Here is a 21,135-nt window from a genome sequence, read left to right on the forward strand (position 1 = left end):
TCCCTTCCCTCCCCGCGGCCGCCCCTCCGCTCGCAGCGCGGCTGCGCCACCATGCTCGTGGCGGCCGGCGGTTGGCGGCCGGCGGGCAGCCAATGGGCGCGCGGCAGCTCAGAGCAGGGCGTGCAGCTGCGCGCCGACGGCCCCGTGCGCTCCTCGCCCCGCCGCAGCGGAGCCGGGCCGGGACGGGCGGCGGCAGCAGCCAATCAGGGGGCGCGCCGAGGCGGCGGCGGCAGCAGCAGCAGCAGCAGCAGTAGGAGCAGCAGCAGCAGCAGGAGTAGCAGCGGCGGGATGAGGCGTCGCGGGGTGCGGGCGCTGCTGCTGCTGCTGGGGGTGGCGCTGGCGCTGGCCGTGCTGGCGCGCGGCGCGGCGGCCGAGGAGGACGAAGGTGAGCGCGGGGCGGGGCGGGAGCCGTGGGGAGCCCCGCTTCGGGCCGGGGGGATGGGGGGGGGGGGGGGTTTGCGCTTGTTCCATCTCTGCTGATTAAATCGGGTGGTTGTAAGCGTGTGGCAAAGCCCCGGAGTTGCGATGGGCAGGCCGTGGCTGTTACGCCCCTTGCATGGCTACAAGGCAGGGTCCACGCAGAGAATCCGGTACGGAAAAGGTGGAGGAAAGCGGCTTTCCTAAATAAGGCTTTTGAGTGACCTGGCTGCAGATTACAGGTCTCGGCCTCCGTGTTTCTGGAGATGGAGGTCAGCTGGCTGGAAGCAGCCTCGACGCTGCCCTTCCCAAAGGAGGCTTCCAGGCAGCATCCAGAAGCTGTCCGTGTTTGGGTCCAGCTTTTTCACACAGGAATCATCTTACACATGGAAAACTTTTCAGGCCAGGTTTCCAGCAAGGGTTGAAAGTTCAGTAAAGCCACTGCATAAATCAGTATCAGTTAGAGTAGCCCATCATCCCAAAAAAGGCCTGCCAGTCAGTGTCACATACCTGGAGTTTTAAAATGAGCATCATCTTTATTAGTTGGCTTAAGTAATAATGCGTTGAAATTTGGGGTATGAAACTCTTCGTACTCTACTTGAGGACAAGTTATAGCAGAGCTGTAGTTTCACTGCCTTGTTAACCTTCTTTGCAAGTAGCTTTAAGAAACAAAGATAGTTTGGGTGCAGCTGTTTTATTTTCTTGAGCTGTGTTATACAAATACTAACTTGTTACTTCTACTGTATTAGATGTCACAGTTACACTCATTCTCTGTCTGTTCTCTTGAAAATGTAAATCGACTCAAAGCAAAGTTCCTTAATGACAAAAGCCTCACTGCCCCCTTAGCTGCTCAGGTCCTTAAAGCAGGTCTTTCGGTCCCAATGCTGGGAGAGGCGATAGAGGTAGCTAAAGCGATCCTAAGTGTCAGTGAAGCTACAGACTCCAGAGGATGAGTTCATGATTGTTACAGAAATGCATGTTCTCCTTAAGATATTTTGGAAGGCCTAGAGTCCTGATTTTACGTGCCTTTATCATGCCTCCACCTCTGGGGAGGAGGAAGTAGATGTGTGTAATGACCATACATCCGTGTCAAAGCTTCATGTTGGCAGGCTGTGCAACTGCTTCCAGTGAAAGATATAAAATTACTTCAGTGATACACATGAGATCCAGTGGTTTAGAGTTCTTAATTTGAGCAGAATCTCCATGTGTGATTCTTGGTTCTTGCCTTTCCAAGCTCCGAGCTTATGTTGCTGTTACTGCAGCAGTCTTTTTCTTACAGGAGGGAAGCTAATGTTGTGAGCAGAAACAAGACTTGCAGTCTGGTCAGTTTCAAAGCTGCACAAGAAGAATTGACTAATGAGTTTTGCTCAAGTTCCTTCCTTGTTAAAAAGTCAAGTCTGATGTGCTTTGCTTGGAAAAGCAACGGGTATTGCACAGCTCCCTGGGAATCCAGGCACACACCAGCCTGGAACTCCCTGCAGTAAAATACAGCCCTTGAATCTACTGAGCACTGTGTCAGCAGAAGTTTTGGCTGCTGAACACCCCTGACAGCTAACTTTCTCACAGTGGCATTCCCAAATGTAAATAAATGAATGCCTTAGGAATTCTCTTGTAGTGTGTTTGGAAGCTCAGCCCTTCTACTACTGCAAGTGCTCTGAGGCAGCAACACAGAAGGCATTGTCCAGTTGTAAATAGTGCTTTTAGCTGATGTTTAGATGAGAGGGAAACAGTAGTAGTTGTTAAGAAACTTAATCCAGGTGACATCCATTATGTGATAAATGATCTCCTGTGATCTCTGACTGTGTTAGAGACTTCACTATTTTGGCATTGTATAAAACTGGGTTCTAATTAAAATATACCCTCCTCTAGAAAATATGTTTATGCAGAGAGCATATGCACTTACTTTTTTTTTAGTATCTTTTAACATAAAAATGGTTATCGGTATTTAGTGGTATAATGTCCATGATGAGAATGTTGCTGTGGTTTGCTGTTGGCCTGAAAATAAACTGGGTTTTCTTCCATTTTTTTCTGTTTGTACCTGGCCACTGAATATTACATATTTGTAATTCTTGACTTCAAATTCCAGGCAAAATCAAGAGTATTTTCAGAATTCTTGTCCTGGACACATAGACTATGTGTACATTATCTACTGCCTCCTGCAGTCCTGCATGTCAACGTAGTTGAAAGCTAGCTAAACTTAGGTAGAGAATATATAGTTTTGAACAAGGCAACTTTTAATCTTCTTCCTGCTTTTTTAACCATGGAACTCCATGTGGCTAAAAGGACCTTAGTTACACTGATGCATGTTTTACATTAGGGATGACGTACTGTCATCATTTGTTCTGTGACTGAAATTCCTATAAAAACATTCAGTAAGGTTTGTTTGCCTAGAATTATAGCAGTTTTAATAACGTCTTTAAAAGAACACGTGAATGATCAAATGTTAAAGACACCATCTCAAATTCTAAGGCAGACTGAACTGGCTGAAGTGTCTTGGCATCAGATTTCATGTGCAAGTCCCGCTTCTCAAATTGAGCAAATCTGTCTTCTCCAAAGGCCTGTTCTAGACCAGTGGTTTTGGACTCCTGAAACCAAAGGGCCCCCTGGGTGGGGGGCCTCACTCCATTTGTTTCAGAAGGGCATCTTGTATCTATCATATGCCTGGGGATGGGTTTGCAGGGGTGTGTTATGTGACAGTCAGTTTGTTTTTACACTCGCTCCACAGCCTGGTGCTGATTCTGAGCCTACAAGCAGAGTGATGCTTTTGCACGTAGAAAGCCTCTTTAATGAATTGAAACATGTATGTAACTGAAAGCAGGATAGGTCGGGGTGGCAGGGCTGGGCTTGAGCAGTTGGGGATGGAAACAAAAATTCCCAAACTTGGGCAGCTGTCACTGGATGTGGAACAGGAACTGACCTAGTACTTCTTTAAGTACAGGATACATCTAATCCATCTTTAACCTGGTAGTTACTGAAACATTAAGCTTGACACAATCTACTCTGTACTGCATTTTTTTTAATTCTACTTTTCCAGAATCACTTACAAAAGAAATTGATGATGATGATGATGATGACGATGATGAAGAGGAAGATGATGACGATGATGATTCTGAAGTTAAAGAAGAGAATGGTGTGTTGATCTTGAATGATGCAAACTTTGACACCTTTACTGCAGACAAGGACACTGTGCTGCTGGAGTTCTACGCGCCATGGTGAGTTCACGGTCTTCAGCACCTCCTTAGGTGGCAGAATGGGATGGGTTCTGGGGGATTTTTTGGCAATATGCAATCCTAAAAAGTGAGCTTGGGCTGTTGTTTTTGGGGTAGAGATGTTTGCTTGTTTGTTTCTACTCTTTACCAAGTATCTATCTGAACTGTTTTAGGGAGTGAGGAGTTGTTGATACTGTTTCCTCATGTTAGTAGGCTGTGATTCTAAAAGCAGATGTCTGGGTCATGACTGGTTTAAAAGCATAGGTGGTTTCAAAGGCCAAGGAGGACCAGTACTGGACTGTGCTGTTGTCCAGGGCAGGAGATGGTTCTGGAGGTATCCCTTTCCCTGCTCCTGTAACATAGGAAAGAGCATGCTGTTTTCTGTCACCACGTGTTTAGGTCATACTGAGGGCTCCTGTGCCAGGGGAAGCACTGCTCGGGGTCTGTCTCTGCTCTATTCTTGTCAGGGAACAGAGATGGTCCCAGTGAGCCCCAGAAAAGTTGTGCAGTATGACCATGCAGCCCGCTGTCTTGTCCTGTTGGCCTATCTAAAACCAGTGTACTTCTAGATGTACTTCGAGAAGGAGGCCTGCCTAACTGGGAGGTTTTCCTTTTGAAGTTCCAGTCTTTGTCCTTGCCAGAAGGATGCGGTGTAAGGATATAGTTCCTTCATACTTCTAGTTTAAACAGTGCCACGTACGCCAGCAGAATTTTGATCATGTACGCTGAGTTACACCAGTACACTTGGGAGCTACCATGGATTTACCTGTGTACAACTGAGACAGAGAACTTAAACCAGAATGTATCCTTTTTTTTTTTTTTTGCATTATTATGGGCAAAAATAATGAGGATCATTAATGGGAAAAATAAGAGTAGACTATTTGCAGTCAAGCTGGTGCATTAGTGCTGCTGCCAGAACCTCTCTTCCTTTGTGGCTTAGTGTTATAATGGATAATTCATTTGACTTACCCATGTGTCCTGTTTCATAGAATCATAGAATATCCCAAGTTGGAAGGGACCCATAAGGATCATCAAGTCCAACTCCTGGCACCGCACAGGTCTGCCCAAAAGTTCAGACCATGTGACTAAGTGCACAGTCCAATTGCTTTTTAAATTCAGACAGGCTTGGTGCAGTGACTACTTCACTGGGGAGCCTGTTCCAGTGCACGACAACCCTCTTGGTGAAGAACCTATTCCTGATGTCCAGGACTTTTTCTAGTCTTTGAGTGGGGGGGGGGGGGGGGGGGGGGGGGTGAGTATGATCTCACTTGAGGGAGAGTTGTGTTTTATCTAATACCAGTCTCATCACATGGAAGCCTATTCCTTTTTGGCAACTGTAGTTTGCCAGCTTGAAAACTGAACGTGAAGCTTAATATAACCAAGTAGAAGGATGTGTTGTCACCACAGACTAGACACTTCTTTTTTTCCTCCACCCTCTCCTGCCAGTTGAGAGGCTAAGGAATACAGGCTGTCTGTTACATGCTACTTTTTTTTTCCTGTTCTGTCTTCAGTTTGTCAAGCTATATTCAGCTTCTCATATGCTGGTATCCTCTGCTGTGCCATTTTTTGCAGCAGTAAGTCATGCTCTTCCCAGAGAGTTTTGGCATGGTCAGAGAGAACAGGTGTTATGATATGAGAGTGGATGCGAGGCTTCATTAAAGCCCAGTTAACTTCTGGTTCATTTTTCTCTTCAGTTTAATTTTAGGGTACCAGATAGAGAAGATGAACCCAGATCAGATTAGGGAGAAGCTGAAGTCTGAGTGAGATGCTATCTGGGGGCAGGGAGGAGAAGCACAGTACAAGGTTTGCAACTTTGTAGAAGTAGTCATTAAATTTTCTTACGGAGGCTTTAAGAAGCATATATGGTATCTTTTGAATAGGTGTGGGAGTGGAAAAAGAAGAAAGGTTGTGATTTGAGTGAACTAGCTATAGCATCTCTTGCCCTCTCACCACCACTACCACCCCCCATGAGTCTGAAAATATAGCAAGACAAATACTCTTGATACTGTGAACATCTGGTAGAAGGCCTCCTGGAAATGTGGGGTAGTAAAATACATCTCCATGTCTGCCTTGCATTTATCTGTCTACTTTTGTCTTTTACAGGTGTGGGCACTGCAAGCAGTTTGCTCCTGAATATGAGAAGATAGCCAAAACTTTGAAAGAAAATGACCCTCCTATTCCAGTTGCCAAAATTGATGCTACTGCAGCCACTTCGCTAGCAAGTCGTTTTGATGTCAGTGGCTACCCAACCATTAAAATCCTGAAAAAAGGCCAGCCTGTTGACTATGATGGTTCTCGAACAGAAGATGGTAAGCACCAGTCCCTTACAGTTCTTCATGACAAAGCAAGGAATTGTATTGTTTTGCTACTCAGACCATGTATTTTCAAGGACTTTGATCTCAAATTCCATTGTGTTAAGAGGAACAGTATTATGAAGGCTGAAATTTTGTCCAGTCTTCTAAATTCTCTGTACTAGAAGGTAATTCTGCAGGTAATCTGTAGTGCTTTTAGTGAGGAAAGGTTTTTAAAATCATTACTTGATTAGAGTAGGAGGTATTGTTGTGCTTGATGAGAGATCAGCCAGTAGGAAACATCAGGTTTGTAAATTGACATTGGGTATAAAACCCTGTGTTTCTCACTTAATGAACTTGTCTATCTTCACTCCAGTCAGAAGGAAAAACTACCTTTTCTGTCTGCTTTGAATGGAATTCACATAATAACTTGCTGTGAAGTATAGACTGTGTTCTGCATAATTCAGGTGCTGAGTAGGTGAAGAGAATATTAAAGACCTTGGCAATACCAGCAGTAAAGTAGACTATAAAGGAGCTTTATTAAAAAAAAAAAAAAAAAAAAAAAAAAAAGTGATATAGTGTAAACCAATATAAAAACTTGACTGTTTGTTCTAAGACCGTGCTTGCTGCTCTGATATCTTGATGTTGACTCTTCCTTTTGATATGCTACAGATGTGATAGTGCAAACTTTAACTGGGCTATTGAACTATCTTTCAGAAATTGTAGCCAAAGTCAAGGAGGTTTCTGACCCCAACTGGACTCCTCCACCAGAAGCTACAATGGTATTGACCCAAGATAACTTTGATGATGTTGTGAATGGTGCTGACATAATTCTGGTGGAATTCTATGCTCCATGGTAAGCAGGAAGGCAGTCACCTCTGCTTTACTAGCACAGCTGGCCTGAACGTGCTTGTTGAAGCTGTTTTCTGTCATTATGTCTCTAATAAAGAGGCTTGCAGCTCTTTCACTGCAGAGGTAAAGGTAACTAGCAGGACTATACATGTACATTGTAAAAATTGCCTTTCACCTTCCTCCTTCTTTAGGTGCGGACACTGCAAAAGGCTTGCTCCAGAATATGAGAAGGCTGCTCAGGAGCTCAGCAAGCGCACACCTCCTATTCCTCTGGCTAAAGTCGATGCCACTGCTGAAACTGACCTTGCAAAGAAGTTTGATGTTAGTGGCTACCCAACTCTGAAAATATTCCGCAAAGGCAAACCTTATGACTACAATGGTCCCCGAGAAAAATATGGTATTGTGCCTTCTCTTTTATTTTCTTTGGGCTTGACTATAAATGTATTGATGTAACACTAGAGCTTGCAAACTTGTTCGCATCCTAGGAATAGTAGTTAGAGGAACCTGAAAAAAAGATGTAGTCATATCTACACAAGCCAGCAGAATAAATTAGTCTTATCCTTGTAACATCTTATGGTGGCACTGTAAGCTCCTTTTAATATAAAGTAAATGTACAAGCTGGCAGTATGAGTAAATGAGCAGCCATTAGTTGCCCTGCTGTGTAAGGGCTGGTGAAGTGCTCAGTAATATTGAGAGAAGAATTAGCAATATCCGAGTGGAATCATGTCTCATAGCAGGGTCACAAGACTATGGAGGATCTAAAATTTCAAAAAGATGAATTACTGGGAAGGTAATTGGATCTGATATCCATGGAAGTCCTTGAAAGCAGCCTAAAAGAGACTATCCAGAACTGAAGCCTTTGAAGACCATGACTGCAGTCCTGTTGATGTGGTCTCTTGGTTATTGTGGAAAGGCTGCACAGAAAGAAAGGTGTCAGTGGGGAATATGGTATTAAACGATGCTGTAGAGAAAATGCCTGAACCTTTCAGTTCAGTAAATGTTCTAAGCAATTTCTTGGGGGTGGGTTTGTCTCGCAGGTATTGTCGACTACATGATTGAACAGGCTGGTCCTCCATCTAAACAGATTCAGGCTACCAAGCAGGTACAGGAATTTCTGAAGGATGGGGATGATGTCATCATTATTGGTATCTTTAGCGGAGAGACTGACAAAGCCTATCAGCTCTATCAGGAAGCAGGTAAGTAATATTTTAAAATATTAGAAGACCAGGTTGTTGATATTCTGTCCAAGACTTTATGCATGAGAAGTTCCTTTATTTTTGCTCTGAATTCAGTAAGGGACTTAAAGAGGGAAAAGGAGACTGAAGGGTGATCTTCCACTTTTACTCAAGGAAAAAAGCTCATACCAGGTCTTGATCGTGTAACTGAAGTATCGGCAAGTCACAGGACATAATCTCTTGATGTTGCATCCCTAAAGAAAATTCCTAGCTGAGGAACAAGTCACAGCTTCTTGCTAGCTTTGTCATGTGCTTTTGTTGGCTTCATATCTGACAGTTCCAGAGGCTGGACTCTACTGAGTTTATTTGGGGTGGAGAGACTTTAAGGAAGGATCATCATCCATCTCTGGGTCAGTTTAGCTTAACCATTCCCAGCAATGCTTATTTTTACCACCACATTGACATAACACGCTGATAGTCCTGTTAACAATTTTTGCTACCACGCGTAAGAGGCAAAGCACTGTAAGTGCTCAGATCCTCTAATCAATCCTTGTCTCACAGGATTGATTTACTTACAGCCACTCTCTTTCTGTTTGAGCCTTGAGAGAAGTAAGGGCTATTCCTCATGACATGGCTATGCCTGTTTCTGGGGCTGCCATTGTTTATATCTGGATTAAGAGCTGATCTGGCAGTTCTGGCATGGCAAGATACAGAACTGTCTCCCATGTTTCCCAGTTTGGAGGTGAGAGCTGTTACCTAAGACTCTGGGCCATAACGTGTCTGAGAGAATTTCTGTGCAGTACAGTACTAAGATTTTGGTTGAAGGCTGTCAGTTCAGTTCTTTATGACTCTTCATTTTTCTTAACCTTTTTTCAGCTAATGGCTTAAGAGAAGACTACAAGTTTCACCACACCTTCAGCAACGAGATTGCAAAACTATTGAAAGCATCTCCTGGAAAACTGGTTGTAATGCAACCAGAAAAATTTCAGTCAAAGCATGAGCCCAAGATGCATATTTTGGATCTTAAAGTGAGTAATTGGTCCAACGCTACAAAGTTTCTGAAGAGATTGAAGGCTTTATTTGTATGTATGAGCAGTTGACATCTTTCTGATGGAAATAGTCCATTACATATGTGAGGCGACCTGTTTGTCTCCTGAAATTATTTTGGTTTGTTCTTCAAAACTTTATGAAATTAACGCAGAGATTATGCATTCAAATAATTTACTACTGCAATGTTCAGGTTAGGGGTAGAACACTAAATAATTATTAATGCTTAAGGATTTGAAGAATATGGTGAGGGCATTGTTTATAACATGCCACTTCCTTAGTCATGCATGCACAAATACTAGTTTCCAGTACTGTGTAACAGAAATGCCACTTATTCGCATGTCTTTTCCCTGTTTTTCTTTTTTTTGGCAGGATTCTACAGATGGATCAGAGATCAAAGAGCACGTGCTAAAACATGCTTTGCCTCTAGTTGGTCATCGCAAGCCTTCCAATGATGTTAAAAGATACACGAAGCGTCCTCTAGTGGTTGTCTATTATACTGTAGACTTCAGTTTTGACTATCGTGTTGGTAAGTTCACCATCCCTCTTCTTTGGAAGGAAGCAAGCGATAAGTAACTAGAAATCACTAATCCTGTTGTATTCTGGTTCTTTAGCTACTCAGTACTGGAGAGGCAAAGTTCTGGAAGTGGCCAAGGACTTCCCTGAATATGTGTTTGCTGTTTCTGATGAGGAAGATTATTCTTCTGAAATAAAGGATTTAGGACTTCTTGAGAGTGGAGAGGATGTCAATGTTGCCATTCTGGATGAAGGTGGCAAGAAATATGCCATGGAGCCAGAGGAGTTTGATTCTGATGTACTCAGGCAATTCGTGCTGGCATTCAAAAAAGGTATAGTTCCTAAAAAGAAAAAAGACATTTGCTTGTTTTCCTTCCATCACTTTTTCCCAGTATTATGGCTACAATAAAATCATATGTGCAACCTTGTGGCGCTCTGTGGCTTAAAACTTTTGGATGATTCTTGCCTTTTTTTTTTTTTCTTTTAACCTTGGTACATTAACTTCGTTGTTTTATCTATGCTGTGGCATCTAGCTGACACTAGCTAATATCTAGCTAACACTGAATGTGTTTGGTAAGCCTAAAAGCTGCTTGTAGCTTTGAAGTGCCTGTTGATCATTCATATTCATGGCTAGTGTAAGTCACTGTCTAATACATTATGGATGGATACCAGAAAAAACGGGAGGAAGCTTATAGAGAATTGAGATATTGTTGCCAATATTTCACAAGCTTGCCATACTAAAAAAATAGTCAGCAAGCTAGCCAGTGTTTCCTGTAGAGGTAAGCTCATTTAGTGGTGCAACACTTTTCCTTGGTGTGAGAATGTACTTCTGCCCTTTCTTAGGGGAGATCATAAGGATTGTTTTTATTCTACACTAATAATGGTGCGTGTTTTCCTTTCTTCTAGGAAAACTGAAGCCTATTGTGAAGTCCCAGCCGGTGCCAAAAAATAACAAAGGGCCTGTGAAAGTGGTAGTGGGTAAAACTTTTGATACCATAGTAATGGATCCAAAGAATGATGTTCTCATAGAGTTCTATGCCCCGTGGTGTGGACACTGCAAGAAACTAGAACCAGTGTATAATGAGCTAGGCAAAAAATACAAGAATGAGAAAAATCTAGTCATAGCCAAGATGGATGCTACTGCCAATGACGTGACAAATGACCACTACAAAGTAGAAGGATTCCCTACTATCTACTTCTCTCCGAAGGACAAGAAGAACAATCCTATTAAATTTGAAGGCGGGGACAGAGATTTAGAGCATTTGAGCAAATTCATAGAGGAGCATGCGACAAAACTCTCCAGAACAAAAGAAGAGCTTTAGATAAGATGAGGGATGGTAAAGAAAGAATTTTTTGTACCTTGTAGTTTAAAGAAAGTTACCGACAAAACTTCCTGAGAGAAGAATTCAGCAGTTGGAACAAGGAAATTGTTGAGCAGTAAAGCAATTGCAGTATGTCTTTTTGCATTGCAGGAAAGTTTTCTCTGGACACTGAACTTCTATGATATGAATGTCTTACGTTAGTTATGGTTTTGATCTTTGGAGGAAAAATACATCCTTTATTTTTTGTGACTATCTTGACCTTGATTCTTTGATTTCAATGCAACTGTTTTTTAGAAGTTAAAAGATACTACCAAAAAGAGAAAACCAAATTCCTCTACCAAATATACTTGTCTTCTTTGTTGGTATAGTTACTTTGGGAGCAGGAAGCCAAGCTCTCTTGCTATATTTCTGTATACTTACTCAGGTGACTGTATTACTGTATAGATTGAGGGTAAGAAAGGGGGTTTTCTAAAGTGTGGATGAAGTACTCAGTGCTATTGAGATAAGACACCAGTAACGTGCTAAATACACACTAGACTTGTCTGCTTTTGATTTATGGATCTCTGTAGAGCGGGTGATGATATAATAATGAGAAGTCACTTAGAAAAATTTGATACGTGTTCATATTGACCAATTTATATCTTAGTCTTCCCAAATATGTTTTGGAGCAATTGGAGCATGATGGAAATAACATCTAGTGGGGCTAGTGCTTGGATTCTGATACCAGGTCTGTGTGTTGCTGTCTCAGAGAAGATAGTGTTTGGTACTGATTCTTCTGTGGGAAAGACTGGACTTAACAGTTCAGAAACAGCCTGCCTTTTTCCAGAACTCTGATGCCATAGCGTGTGCCACTTGAATGTCACTGGAGCAATTTTGCAGCAAACTTAACTTTACAGGTAATGCTCCTGACCTAGCAGCATTGTTTTCTGTCTTAGAAAAGACCAAAAGACCAAGTCTTCCCTCTGTTTCTGTGCTGCATTAGTTTTTCAACTTTTTGGAGGGTGTGAAATCTAAAACCACCACACAGTCTTTTTTTCTCCTGATGAGACGGCATCTTCTGTGTAGCAAGAATAAACCCACATCCAGGATTTGGTTGTTAAAATACAACCCAAAGCCTGCAAAGGGACAAGTAATGCTTCTCCTCTCCTAGTGTACTTTACATCCCTGTTAAAGGGGGTATGCCTCTGCCTCAGTAAGGGACTGTTTCCACCTGACAGTTAACAACCTACCCAGCAAAGTATGACTAAACTCTCGCAGAGGTGAATGAGACTGCATGAAAGCTTTCCCTTCACTAAAAATTAAACTGAAGCTATTGAACAAAGCTCACCAGCAGATTATGAATGAAGGGGATGGTATTAGATCTCCATAGAGTGCTGGGGTGTGAGAGATTGCATTTAGCTCCTGTTGCTTATCAGAGGAAGCTGAGAAGTGCTGAGCATTTACTTACTCAGGATAACATCTCAATTGCTGCTTTGTGTTAAAGCAGGTGTAGTCATTTACTTCATTCCCTGGCATTGTTAGTCTTCTCTTCAGAGTAGAAAAGGCTTTCCTATACTGTCCCTAAACATACAGATGCATGTTAAGTTTAGGCAATGCTTCATCTACAAGACTCTTCCAAAGTGCGTTATCTTCATCATTTGCTGTTTCTGTTTACAGCTTTTCTGTAGAGCCTTCAGAGGCCACAATCTGTGGTAATTGTGTAGGTAATAGGACTGAGATCAAACTTAGCTGAGCGTCAATGTGTTTAAGATGATTTTTCAGCTTTAGAGGATGTATATAACCCAAGCAGAATGTTCTGTCCTGTCTCTGCCAGTTCCTATCAGCTCGGTTTTTCAAAGAAGCAAGCACAGACTTTCTAAATCTGTTCTCAAACATAGTTTAGGTTCTATCCCTGAGATACCTCACTTAACGCTGCGGGAAACTAAAGTGCTCCTGCTTATCATTTGCTCTTACAATAGCGTAGTTGCAGGCTTGTAGGTATTTATTCCAAAACAGATGTTGCCTAACCAACAGGAGGACACAGATAAATATAGAACATGTAGTGGGGGAGGGAATCCCTTGCTGGTGCTGAGGACTAAAGCTGGGGCTGAGGCTCCATTCTTGGGACAGTAAATGTCAAAAGCTGATAAGAATTTTCCACCTCTCTTCTTGCAGCTGCTAACTTCATATCACTGCCAGTACTGTTTCTGGAGATCTGTCTTCCACAGGAGGCTGTGTGGGCAGAAGCCACTGGGTTGAAAGCAAGCTCTCCAGCCTGCCGAGAGCCTTGCAGCTATACAAGGCCCTGGGAGTGGCAGAGCTGTGCTTGCATGGCAGTCCTGTGTGCTTTCTCTTCCCTGCCTTTGCAGGTGGAGACAGCCTGGGTTGCAGATACTTAGGGCTGTGCTCAGGGACTGGATTGTATTTTGGGGTGGCAGTGCTCGAGTCAGAGCTGTGTAAGAGAGAAATAAGCCTAGCTGTAGTATTACTAATTTAATTTCCTGGCATCTGTGAGCTGCAAGAGCAGGCACTGTTGCCATGAGTTAGTTACAACCATGAGGTTATAGGTTTGGTTTATGAGCATTAAAGAGTGGAGAATTCCTCATTCTGTGTTGGTGTCATTTGGCTGTATTTCTCACAAGTCCTTGCCTGTGCTCCTCGGCACCTCCACTCTGTAACTGATGTATTTATCCTGACTACTTTCCAGCAGACTAAAGAATTCTGTTGTCTCTCAACTTGAAGCAAAGTTATACTGGAAAGCAAATGAACTTCCTTAGCTCCAATATCCCATCCCGTTGCGTGCATTGTCAGCATCTCACAGACTTTCTCTGAGACTTGGCCCTGAGCTAGGAGTCTCACTGGGGTGGTTTGATCATTAGGCCGTGGCTAGATAAAGCTATCTACTTGAAAGGTGACTTTTCCAAAAATATGCTTGATGCCTATAAGGAAAATAAGTCATACCATCTACTTCTATTAAATGCTTTTCCCTTTCTGTTTCTGTTCTGTTCCCTTTCTGTTTCCCTTTCACATTAGAGTGGCGTCTATTCATCCTAAACTCCATTAAGGTATTACCTAAGTGCTACTGGTCAGTTTTGGTGTTTCACCTCTTACAAAAAGGGGAGAAAAAATACACACAGTGCAAAAAAGCAAGGGAGGAGGTCACCTGATCTTAACACAGCTGTACAAGCATATGATACCACCTCTGGTTGTAGTTTCAAGTGGAAGAAAGCTTACAGTTCAGGCTTCAGCACACGATTGCATAGCAGTAACCATTCCCAGATAGGCTGCAAGGAGCTCAGTGGGAAAGACCTACTTACCAGATCATGTTCTCATGCACAGCTTTGAGGGTGGGAAAAAAATCATCTGTAAACGGGGGTACAGTTTATGTAGTCAGAGCTGAGACTTCACGGCTACTCCCTTGCCCTGAAGGGCAGAGGACTGGGGTGGCAGCACAGCCACTCATTTGCTGAAACTGAGTTTCTGTTCTATCTGTAGGGTAGTCAAGGCCACAGCAAATGCTGTCCTGGGACCTTGATGCTGACTTTTTGTTTTGTATTGAAAGAGATTAACAAGCCATCTTTCTGCAATCAAAGTTACAACCTGGCTTCTACAAAACAATTTTGTTCTTCTAAGCTGTTAATTATGGTGATGTTTGGGGATGGCCCAAGATGTGTTTGGTAGCAAGCGAGGCATTACAGAGCAGACAATTTCATGAAGATATTTGCCCTCGTGTAAGGCTATATGTTGAGATAATGGGCTTCTGGAAAATCAACTGTGAATAAGAATGTATGTTAGGGGTTAAAGACTTCAGAAAGCAGCAATAAATGTGGTCAAAATTCTGTCCTTTCTCTTACAGTAGGCAGGTAAAACCCCTGCAAGCTGGCTGTGCTCCAAAATGCATTTGGTCATGATATGAAGTGGAACTGTACAAGGATCAGAGGACTGAGTGTTGCAGCCTGTGGGGTAATGAGTATATCAAGCCCCATGCAAGCGAGTATGTAATCCACAAAAGTGATACAAAGCCATGTATTTGTTAAGTACAGCAAGCAAAAGCCAAATTGCTTAAGTTGCATAGCTCCCTTTTTGGTAAAAAGTGGGTAGCTGTGACCAATGGTATCTGAAAGCTCTGAAGTGCTGCACTACCTTGCCTCTGTTACTAGGTTTTTCAGGGACATTGGTTTGAATTGTGTGTTGTCACAGGAATCACTACAAATCACCATGGTCCATGGTGGCCAGGGTCCCCTGGTGTCAAGGAAGAAGGGCTTCCCTGCTTTTCCTGCCTGAACCTGTAGTAGGTTGCAGGAAGCCATGGGCTGGCAAAAGCTTTCTAGGCACACAGCCTCACTTGAAATCTGTGTCCAGAGTCCCACAGAGCGCAGAAGGCTGCTTGCTCATCTTTGGCAGACCCTTGGCCCTGAAGCTGACTTCTTTAGATGCTATTGTGCATCCTTCCACAGTCCAGGAGCCATGGACTACTGTCATTTCAGCATGAATGAGGTTCCTGTGCCATGAACAGCTGGTCTTACGCGAAGCCACCTTGTGGTTACCTGAGTCTTTGTACCATGGCTCTCGGGAACTCCTGAAGGCCTGTCTGGCCAAGTCCTTGGCAGAGGCTGAGTGAGACTGCTCGGTACAGGAACGACTTGGTCTGGAAGGTTGTGGCCACTCTCCATTTTCATCTCTGCTTGTAGAGAGGAAAAGATTTCCTCTGTGAGTTACCATGACTCTATACATCAGAAAGGCGGAAGTTTCCCTTCCAGAAATGCTCTTTGTTCAAATCCCAAGCTCTGTGCAGCTTGGTAAACAAAAACACAGAGAAGATAAAGCTACATTTAACACAACCATGCAAATAAAACCCTTATCACTATCAGTAACCCAATCCTTTGATGGATTTCATTGTGCTGGGGTTTTGAACAGCCATTTGTTTCTTCATTGTGAAAGCTGATGTTTGTCAGCCTGCTCTTGATTAATGTGCTACTTCTTGCTTTATCTAAGCTACAGTAACCTTCTTGAAATTTAGTATGCTTTGTCTTACAATAGAGAATTATTCTGTAATACAGCCTAGCACACTGCTGCTCAAAGTGATAGAAGTAGCATAAAAAAAAATACTGCAGAAGGTGGGCTCAGAAGAAAAGTAACTGATAACCCACATTTCTATAAAGTCTGAGAAATCAAGACTAGACATGACCATTTACTCACTCTGATTTCTTTATATATCAGTCTGTGTTTCCAGCTGTTTAAGCCTAATAACTTGCATTTAACCTATGTACCCATTTAAAAAAAAAGTCTACACATAAGTCATAGAGCTTTCGTTAAGTGCTGATGCTACACTGATGTCCGCAAAATGCATTCAGGTAATGGATCGTGCCTTGAAAGTAGTACTATTTTGAGTACAGAAGGCAATTTTGCATTCAATTACAGTGATATAGTTCATATTACTTCTGCTTTTACCTAGAGGTCTTCACAGAAGGCCTAGTGGCAGGGGGGTTGAGCTTTGTTCAAGATCCTTCCAACAAATCTGAAGGAGAAATAAGCAAGCAGTATGTGCAAATCTAGAGAGGCATTTATTGGTGTACTAACCATTCCATTGAAATTTAAGTGGCCTTACTAATCTGCCTCCCTCTATTTTTCTGAGAACTCATCCTTAGAGTTCAATTCAGACAAAGCTGTTGTTAAATCTTTAAATAGAAAAATCACTGAATAAATGAAAAAAAGGTCACTGTGGGCTTTGTTTTTCATTTTCATGCTTCCACAATACACCACCATTAATGAGATCCTTGATGCTTGCTGTTTTCTGTAGTGGCACAGCAGCAGGAGGACAGGCAGCGCTTCCTCATGCTGACAGCTGTCCAACAGGACTGCTAAGGATCAAAACGTCTTTGATCCCAGTGATGTGGCAACAGCTTCAGTGGTACAAGCAAATCAGTGTGTGCTTTATTTCTAACAATGCATCCTTGTTTTGCTGAGAATTAAGTTGTTGGATAATGTAGGAATGGTCAACCTTAATCAGCCACACTGTACTTAAACACCTCAGCCTGAGGAGATGCAGCTGAACAATGGATGTGTAAGTAACAAGTCATCCTCATGGCTGTGGAACACTGCAGTTTGAAGGACCAGACCTAGCTGATTGATCAAAAGCATAATGCTCGGAAAATAAAGAGAAAATTCAAATAATGTGTAAAGATCACTATAAATGTCACCACACATAGTACTGCTCATCACTCATCATAACATTAGCAAATACAGATCAATAACTATGTGAGTGGGAAAAAAAAAAAAAAAAAAAAAAAAAGTGAAGACTTTTGAAAATCTTTGAAAGATTTTGAAAGTGAAGTCTGAAAAATGTGTTAATTCAGATACAGAGTAAGTAGAAAAGCATAAAGATCTACTTGGAATGACAGGTATTGTGTTATTGTTTGACAAAAAAAAAAAAAAGTCTGGTCTTAAAACACCAGTTTTAGCTTATCACTAGCTGAAATCAATAATAGATTTAGTCCACTCATTTTTAATCTCAGTAAAAGAAAGAATGTGCATTGCTTGACTCAAGAACGGCTTCTATAATAGACAAAGAAACTAACTTCAAAGAGTCAGTCAAATGCATTCAAAAATATACTGCTGGACTTAACGTGTTTGGCATCCAAAAAGAAGTGGTTATTATGTGGTTCTCTGCTAAGATATTTCCTTTCTCCTAGGTCAAGTTGTTTCTTTTCTCTCTCTCTTTTTTATTTATTTATTTTTTTTTTGTTATGTTGAATCCAATGTTACCTTTTCAGAATAAGGACTGCTACAGTGACAAAAAATAAATAAATAAATAAATAAAAATTGCCTGCCTTCCCTGTACCCAGAGATTTTGCCTCATCCAACCAGCCCCTGCCTGCCCACAAAAACTCATGGCTTCTTACACCTGCAAACCCAATGTGCTCTTGGGATTCCCTCAGAGCTCTAAAATCCCATGTTTTTCTGACTCATTAACCCCGTTGCTTGCACTAGAGCCAGACTTGGCACCTGTATTTCCCCATGCCCAGCCCTGGGAAGGGGGTGCAAAGGCTGGGAGGTATTTAAAATTGTTATTGCACTAGGGCAAGCCGAGAGGCTGGGAGCTGCTCGGAGACCTGCAAAAGGCAAGGCTGTGAGTCTTGCCCGAGGATGGGGCTGCAAAAGACCAGTCAAGTGCAGTAGTGGGAAGGGGGGAAAGAGAGAACGAGGAGATCAATCTGTAACTGACTGTGAACAATCAATTGAGATACCCCACTACCTTCGGACCAGCCAACACCCGCTGCCTACCAGGAGTCTATTTATACCTCCAGTATTGTATTACTCTTCAGAATATGGCTATTGTTGGTTCTGTGCTTTTGGTGCCGTGTCCTGATGCCGTGATCTCGGTGCCAGCCTTGCCTCTCGATACCAGGCTGGATTTGGGGCATCGGTCACCGAGCGGGTCCAGGACACGGCCCTGCCGGCCAACCCACGCCGCGCTGCCCTCTGGGAAGGCGGTATGCAAATTAAGCACCGCTCCGCCGCTACTGGCGCCGGTGGGTGGGCGTGGCTATGCCTCCGGCCCCGCCCCCCGACACTCCCCAACACTCCCCTATTTTCTCTGAGGTGGGCTGGTGTCTGCCAGCTGAGGGAAAGGAGAAAAGTGCGGCAGGAGGGGCTGCACAGGCACCCTGCGGCTTCCAAGACGTGTTTTAGAAGCAGCCCTATGGAGAAAAAAAGCATGTTTCTGCTCTGGGCACAAACTCCTACACTCAGGGTGCCAGCAGGCGCGTGATGTGCCCCTGGGACTGAAGGTCTCCAACAGTGCCAGTGTTCATGAACACCTCGTTAAAAATAAACAGATGAGTAAAGCTGTAAGCTTTGCCAGCTGATCTCATGGCTGGAGAGGCCTGGTCTGCAATAATTTGGACCTGAGTGTTCTGCCACCCTGTGAGGCACGCTAGCGCCTGGAGAAAGCAAGCACGTTGTGTGTGCTCACAAGAAAGAAGAAACCTAACATTGTGACTGACCTCGTCAGTATAGCACGTCAGGAGAGTGTAGGCTTCAGCATATGTCACCTGCAGGTGCATTTGGTAACAGAATGGAGCATCCGCAGTGTTCAAGAGGGACAGAAGCAACAGCAGTGGTTCTTTAGTATGCAAATAGAAGATCTCCAGCACAGAGCTCAAAGGAGGAAGAACAGAAGATGAAATGGATATCAAAGGAAAAGAATAAAAGATTTTCTTAAAGTAGAAAAAATATGCTCCCACTTGTGGTGAGGGCACCACATCTTTACTGCTTTTCAGACACGCATGAATGTGCAATGGATTAGCATTGTTTTAAAGAAACTTCTGCAGTGTATATGCGCACACTTCAAGTGTGTGGTATGAATAGTTGTTTGTGATTGCCTCATTTTCATGTTATTTAATATACCACTTGTGTTAATTACCGGAGAAAATTATTCACAGCAATCTGTCCAAAACTGAAAATCTATAAAGTGCAATATAAATAATCATTGTGCAATTTTAGATTTGTTTAAAATTATGGTTATTCAAAATATCCATGACATCAGTCACAGGATTTTTTGGTCAGTATCTTGGTGCCTCAAGACATCTCCATAGCTTTCTCATCAGGACTCACTTGCCAGCCAAGGATAGCAGCTTGCTTTGTGCCAGCCCAGCCATTTATGCAGAAAATAGAAATCCCTCTCTGAAATCAGTCTTATTGTTGCATAAAGTAAGCAGAAAGCAGAAAATACATAAGTGGGCACAAGCTTGGTCTCAAGCTGAGAACATCATTAGCTCCAAAGAAAATGTTCTTTCTAGTGTATGTTGTATATTTCATTATATTATTTACTTTGTATAAATAATCTGACCAAAGCTCTAGCATGAACTTCAGCTGAATCAGCCTAACACGTACACAACACCCAAGAAAGGCTTCATTCCACTTCTATGCCACCAGTTGCTCCCTTGCTGGTCACTTCTTTGCTAGGTTTGTTCTCTGCCAGGTTAGTGACTTGAATTAGCTCACAGAGAAAATGAGCACCAGAGGCAGCACAAGGCAAGCAGCAATGTTCAGGACAACGAGGAAAGAAAAATTGCACGTGAGACTACTACCCTCTGCCAGAAGCAAGCTGATAGATCTGGTCAGCTGCAAGAAGGGACTCCATGTCTCAGACCATCTCTTTAGCATATTTTTCAGCTTCTTCTGTATGTAGCACAAACAGATATAGAGAAGCACTCATTCATGTAAATTATTTTCCCCTAGGCTTCTCTCCTTCTTCTCAAGAAGGCTTCTTTCACTGTGAGAATATGACGTATCTACTCTGCTGGGGGCTGGGGGGAATCCCGGGCCAGCCACAGCTGCTTTCTTGCTTTCCATAATCAAGGCACTGAAGTGGAAGCAATTGGTGGTTAATCCTCTCTAATTACTACCTTTTTCCTTCCCCTAAGGTCTGTGATTATTGAAAGAAGTTGGGTTTTCCAGGCCTTGGAGAGCTTCTCTGCATTTATTTATTTAGTTGTTTGTTTGTTTGTTTGTTTGTTTATCTAAAGGCCTGTGGGTACTTGTCTCCATTAGCCACTAGGTCTGGTGTAATTCATCACTGGGATGGTTTCCGTAATTGACTGAATGCTTCCCAGCTGACTCTCACTTCAAACTCGTGAAAGCTTCCTCAGTTGTCAGCATATACTTTGGGGAAATTGCCTCTTGGTTAGTGGATAGGCAGGACTGTGTGTGCTTTTATTCTGATGATCCTGCTCTGGTAGGTGTACACATACAATAAAGCTCTGCAGGCTGGAAGGCATATCCGGTGAGAAGTGGCTGAGGACACTGGGTTCCTCAAGCCTGAAGAAGATGAGATTGAGGGGTGACCTTATTGCTTTCCACACCTTCCTGAGGAGGGGAAGCTGAGAGAGATGATTGTCTTTTTTTTTCTGGTACCTGGTGGCAGGACAAGTGGGAATGGCTCTCAGCTGCATTGGGGAAGTTCAGACTGGATGTTAGGGAAAGCTTCTTTACTGAGAGGGTAAACAGACACTGGAACAGGCCTCCAGGAGTGGTGGTTGATGTGCTGTGCATGTCTGTGTTTGAGAGGCACGTGGATAATACTTTTAATGATATGTTCTAATTTTGTGTCAGCCCTGAAGTAGTCTGATGTGCTTGCACTTGATCTTTGACGGTCTTTTCCAACTGAACAATTCTATTCTATGTGCCCAGGCTCCATGATGTTTTGGTGCTTGTTGCAGAAAAGATGCAAGTATCTGGTACTTTAAGCCCCCAGTACATATGCAGGAGGAGAATAACTACTTATCCCTTGCCCACTGCTGTGTTCTCATGCCTTCTACCTGTC

At 43.0% G+C, this 21,135-nt stretch overlaps 1 protein-coding gene across 1 annotated transcript; it reads left to right on the plus strand.

The window, feature by feature from the left end:
• The first annotated feature begins 251 nt into the window (after positions 1-251).
• Positions 252-15,895, plus strand: PDIA4 (protein disulfide isomerase family A member 4). The gene is made up of 10 exons (XM_032180796.1): positions 252-385; positions 3,452-3,629; positions 5,730-5,935; positions 6,635-6,773; positions 6,961-7,166; positions 7,807-7,965; positions 8,821-8,972; positions 9,364-9,520; positions 9,606-9,839; positions 10,414-15,895. The coding sequence occupies exons 1-10, from the start codon at positions 289-291 to the stop codon at positions 10,827-10,829; spliced, it is 1,944 nt and encodes a 647-aa protein (XP_032036687.1). The 5' UTR covers positions 252-288; the 3' UTR covers positions 10,830-15,895.
• Positions 15,896-21,135: the final 5,240 nt, after the last annotated feature.

Source organism: Aythya fuligula, chromosome 2, assembly GCF_009819795.1.
Source record: "Aythya fuligula isolate bAytFul2 chromosome 2, bAytFul2.pri, whole genome shotgun sequence".
In the NCBI taxonomy this organism is placed as follows: domain Eukaryota; kingdom Metazoa; phylum Chordata; class Aves; order Anseriformes; family Anatidae; genus Aythya; species Aythya fuligula.

Coding starts and splice junctions, on each gene's coding strand:
- PDIA4 (XM_032180796.1), top strand. CDS start 289: ATGAGGCGTCGCGGGGTGCGGGCGCTGCTGCTGCTGCTGGGGGTGGCG. Junction 7,966..8,820: donor TCAGCTCTATCAGGAAGCAG/GTAAGTAATATT, acceptor ACCTTTTTTCAG/CTAATGGCTTAAGAGAAGAC. Junction 9,840..10,413: donor CGTGCTGGCATTCAAAAAAG/GTATAGTTCCTA, acceptor CCTTTCTTCTAG/GAAAACTGAAGCCTATTGTG.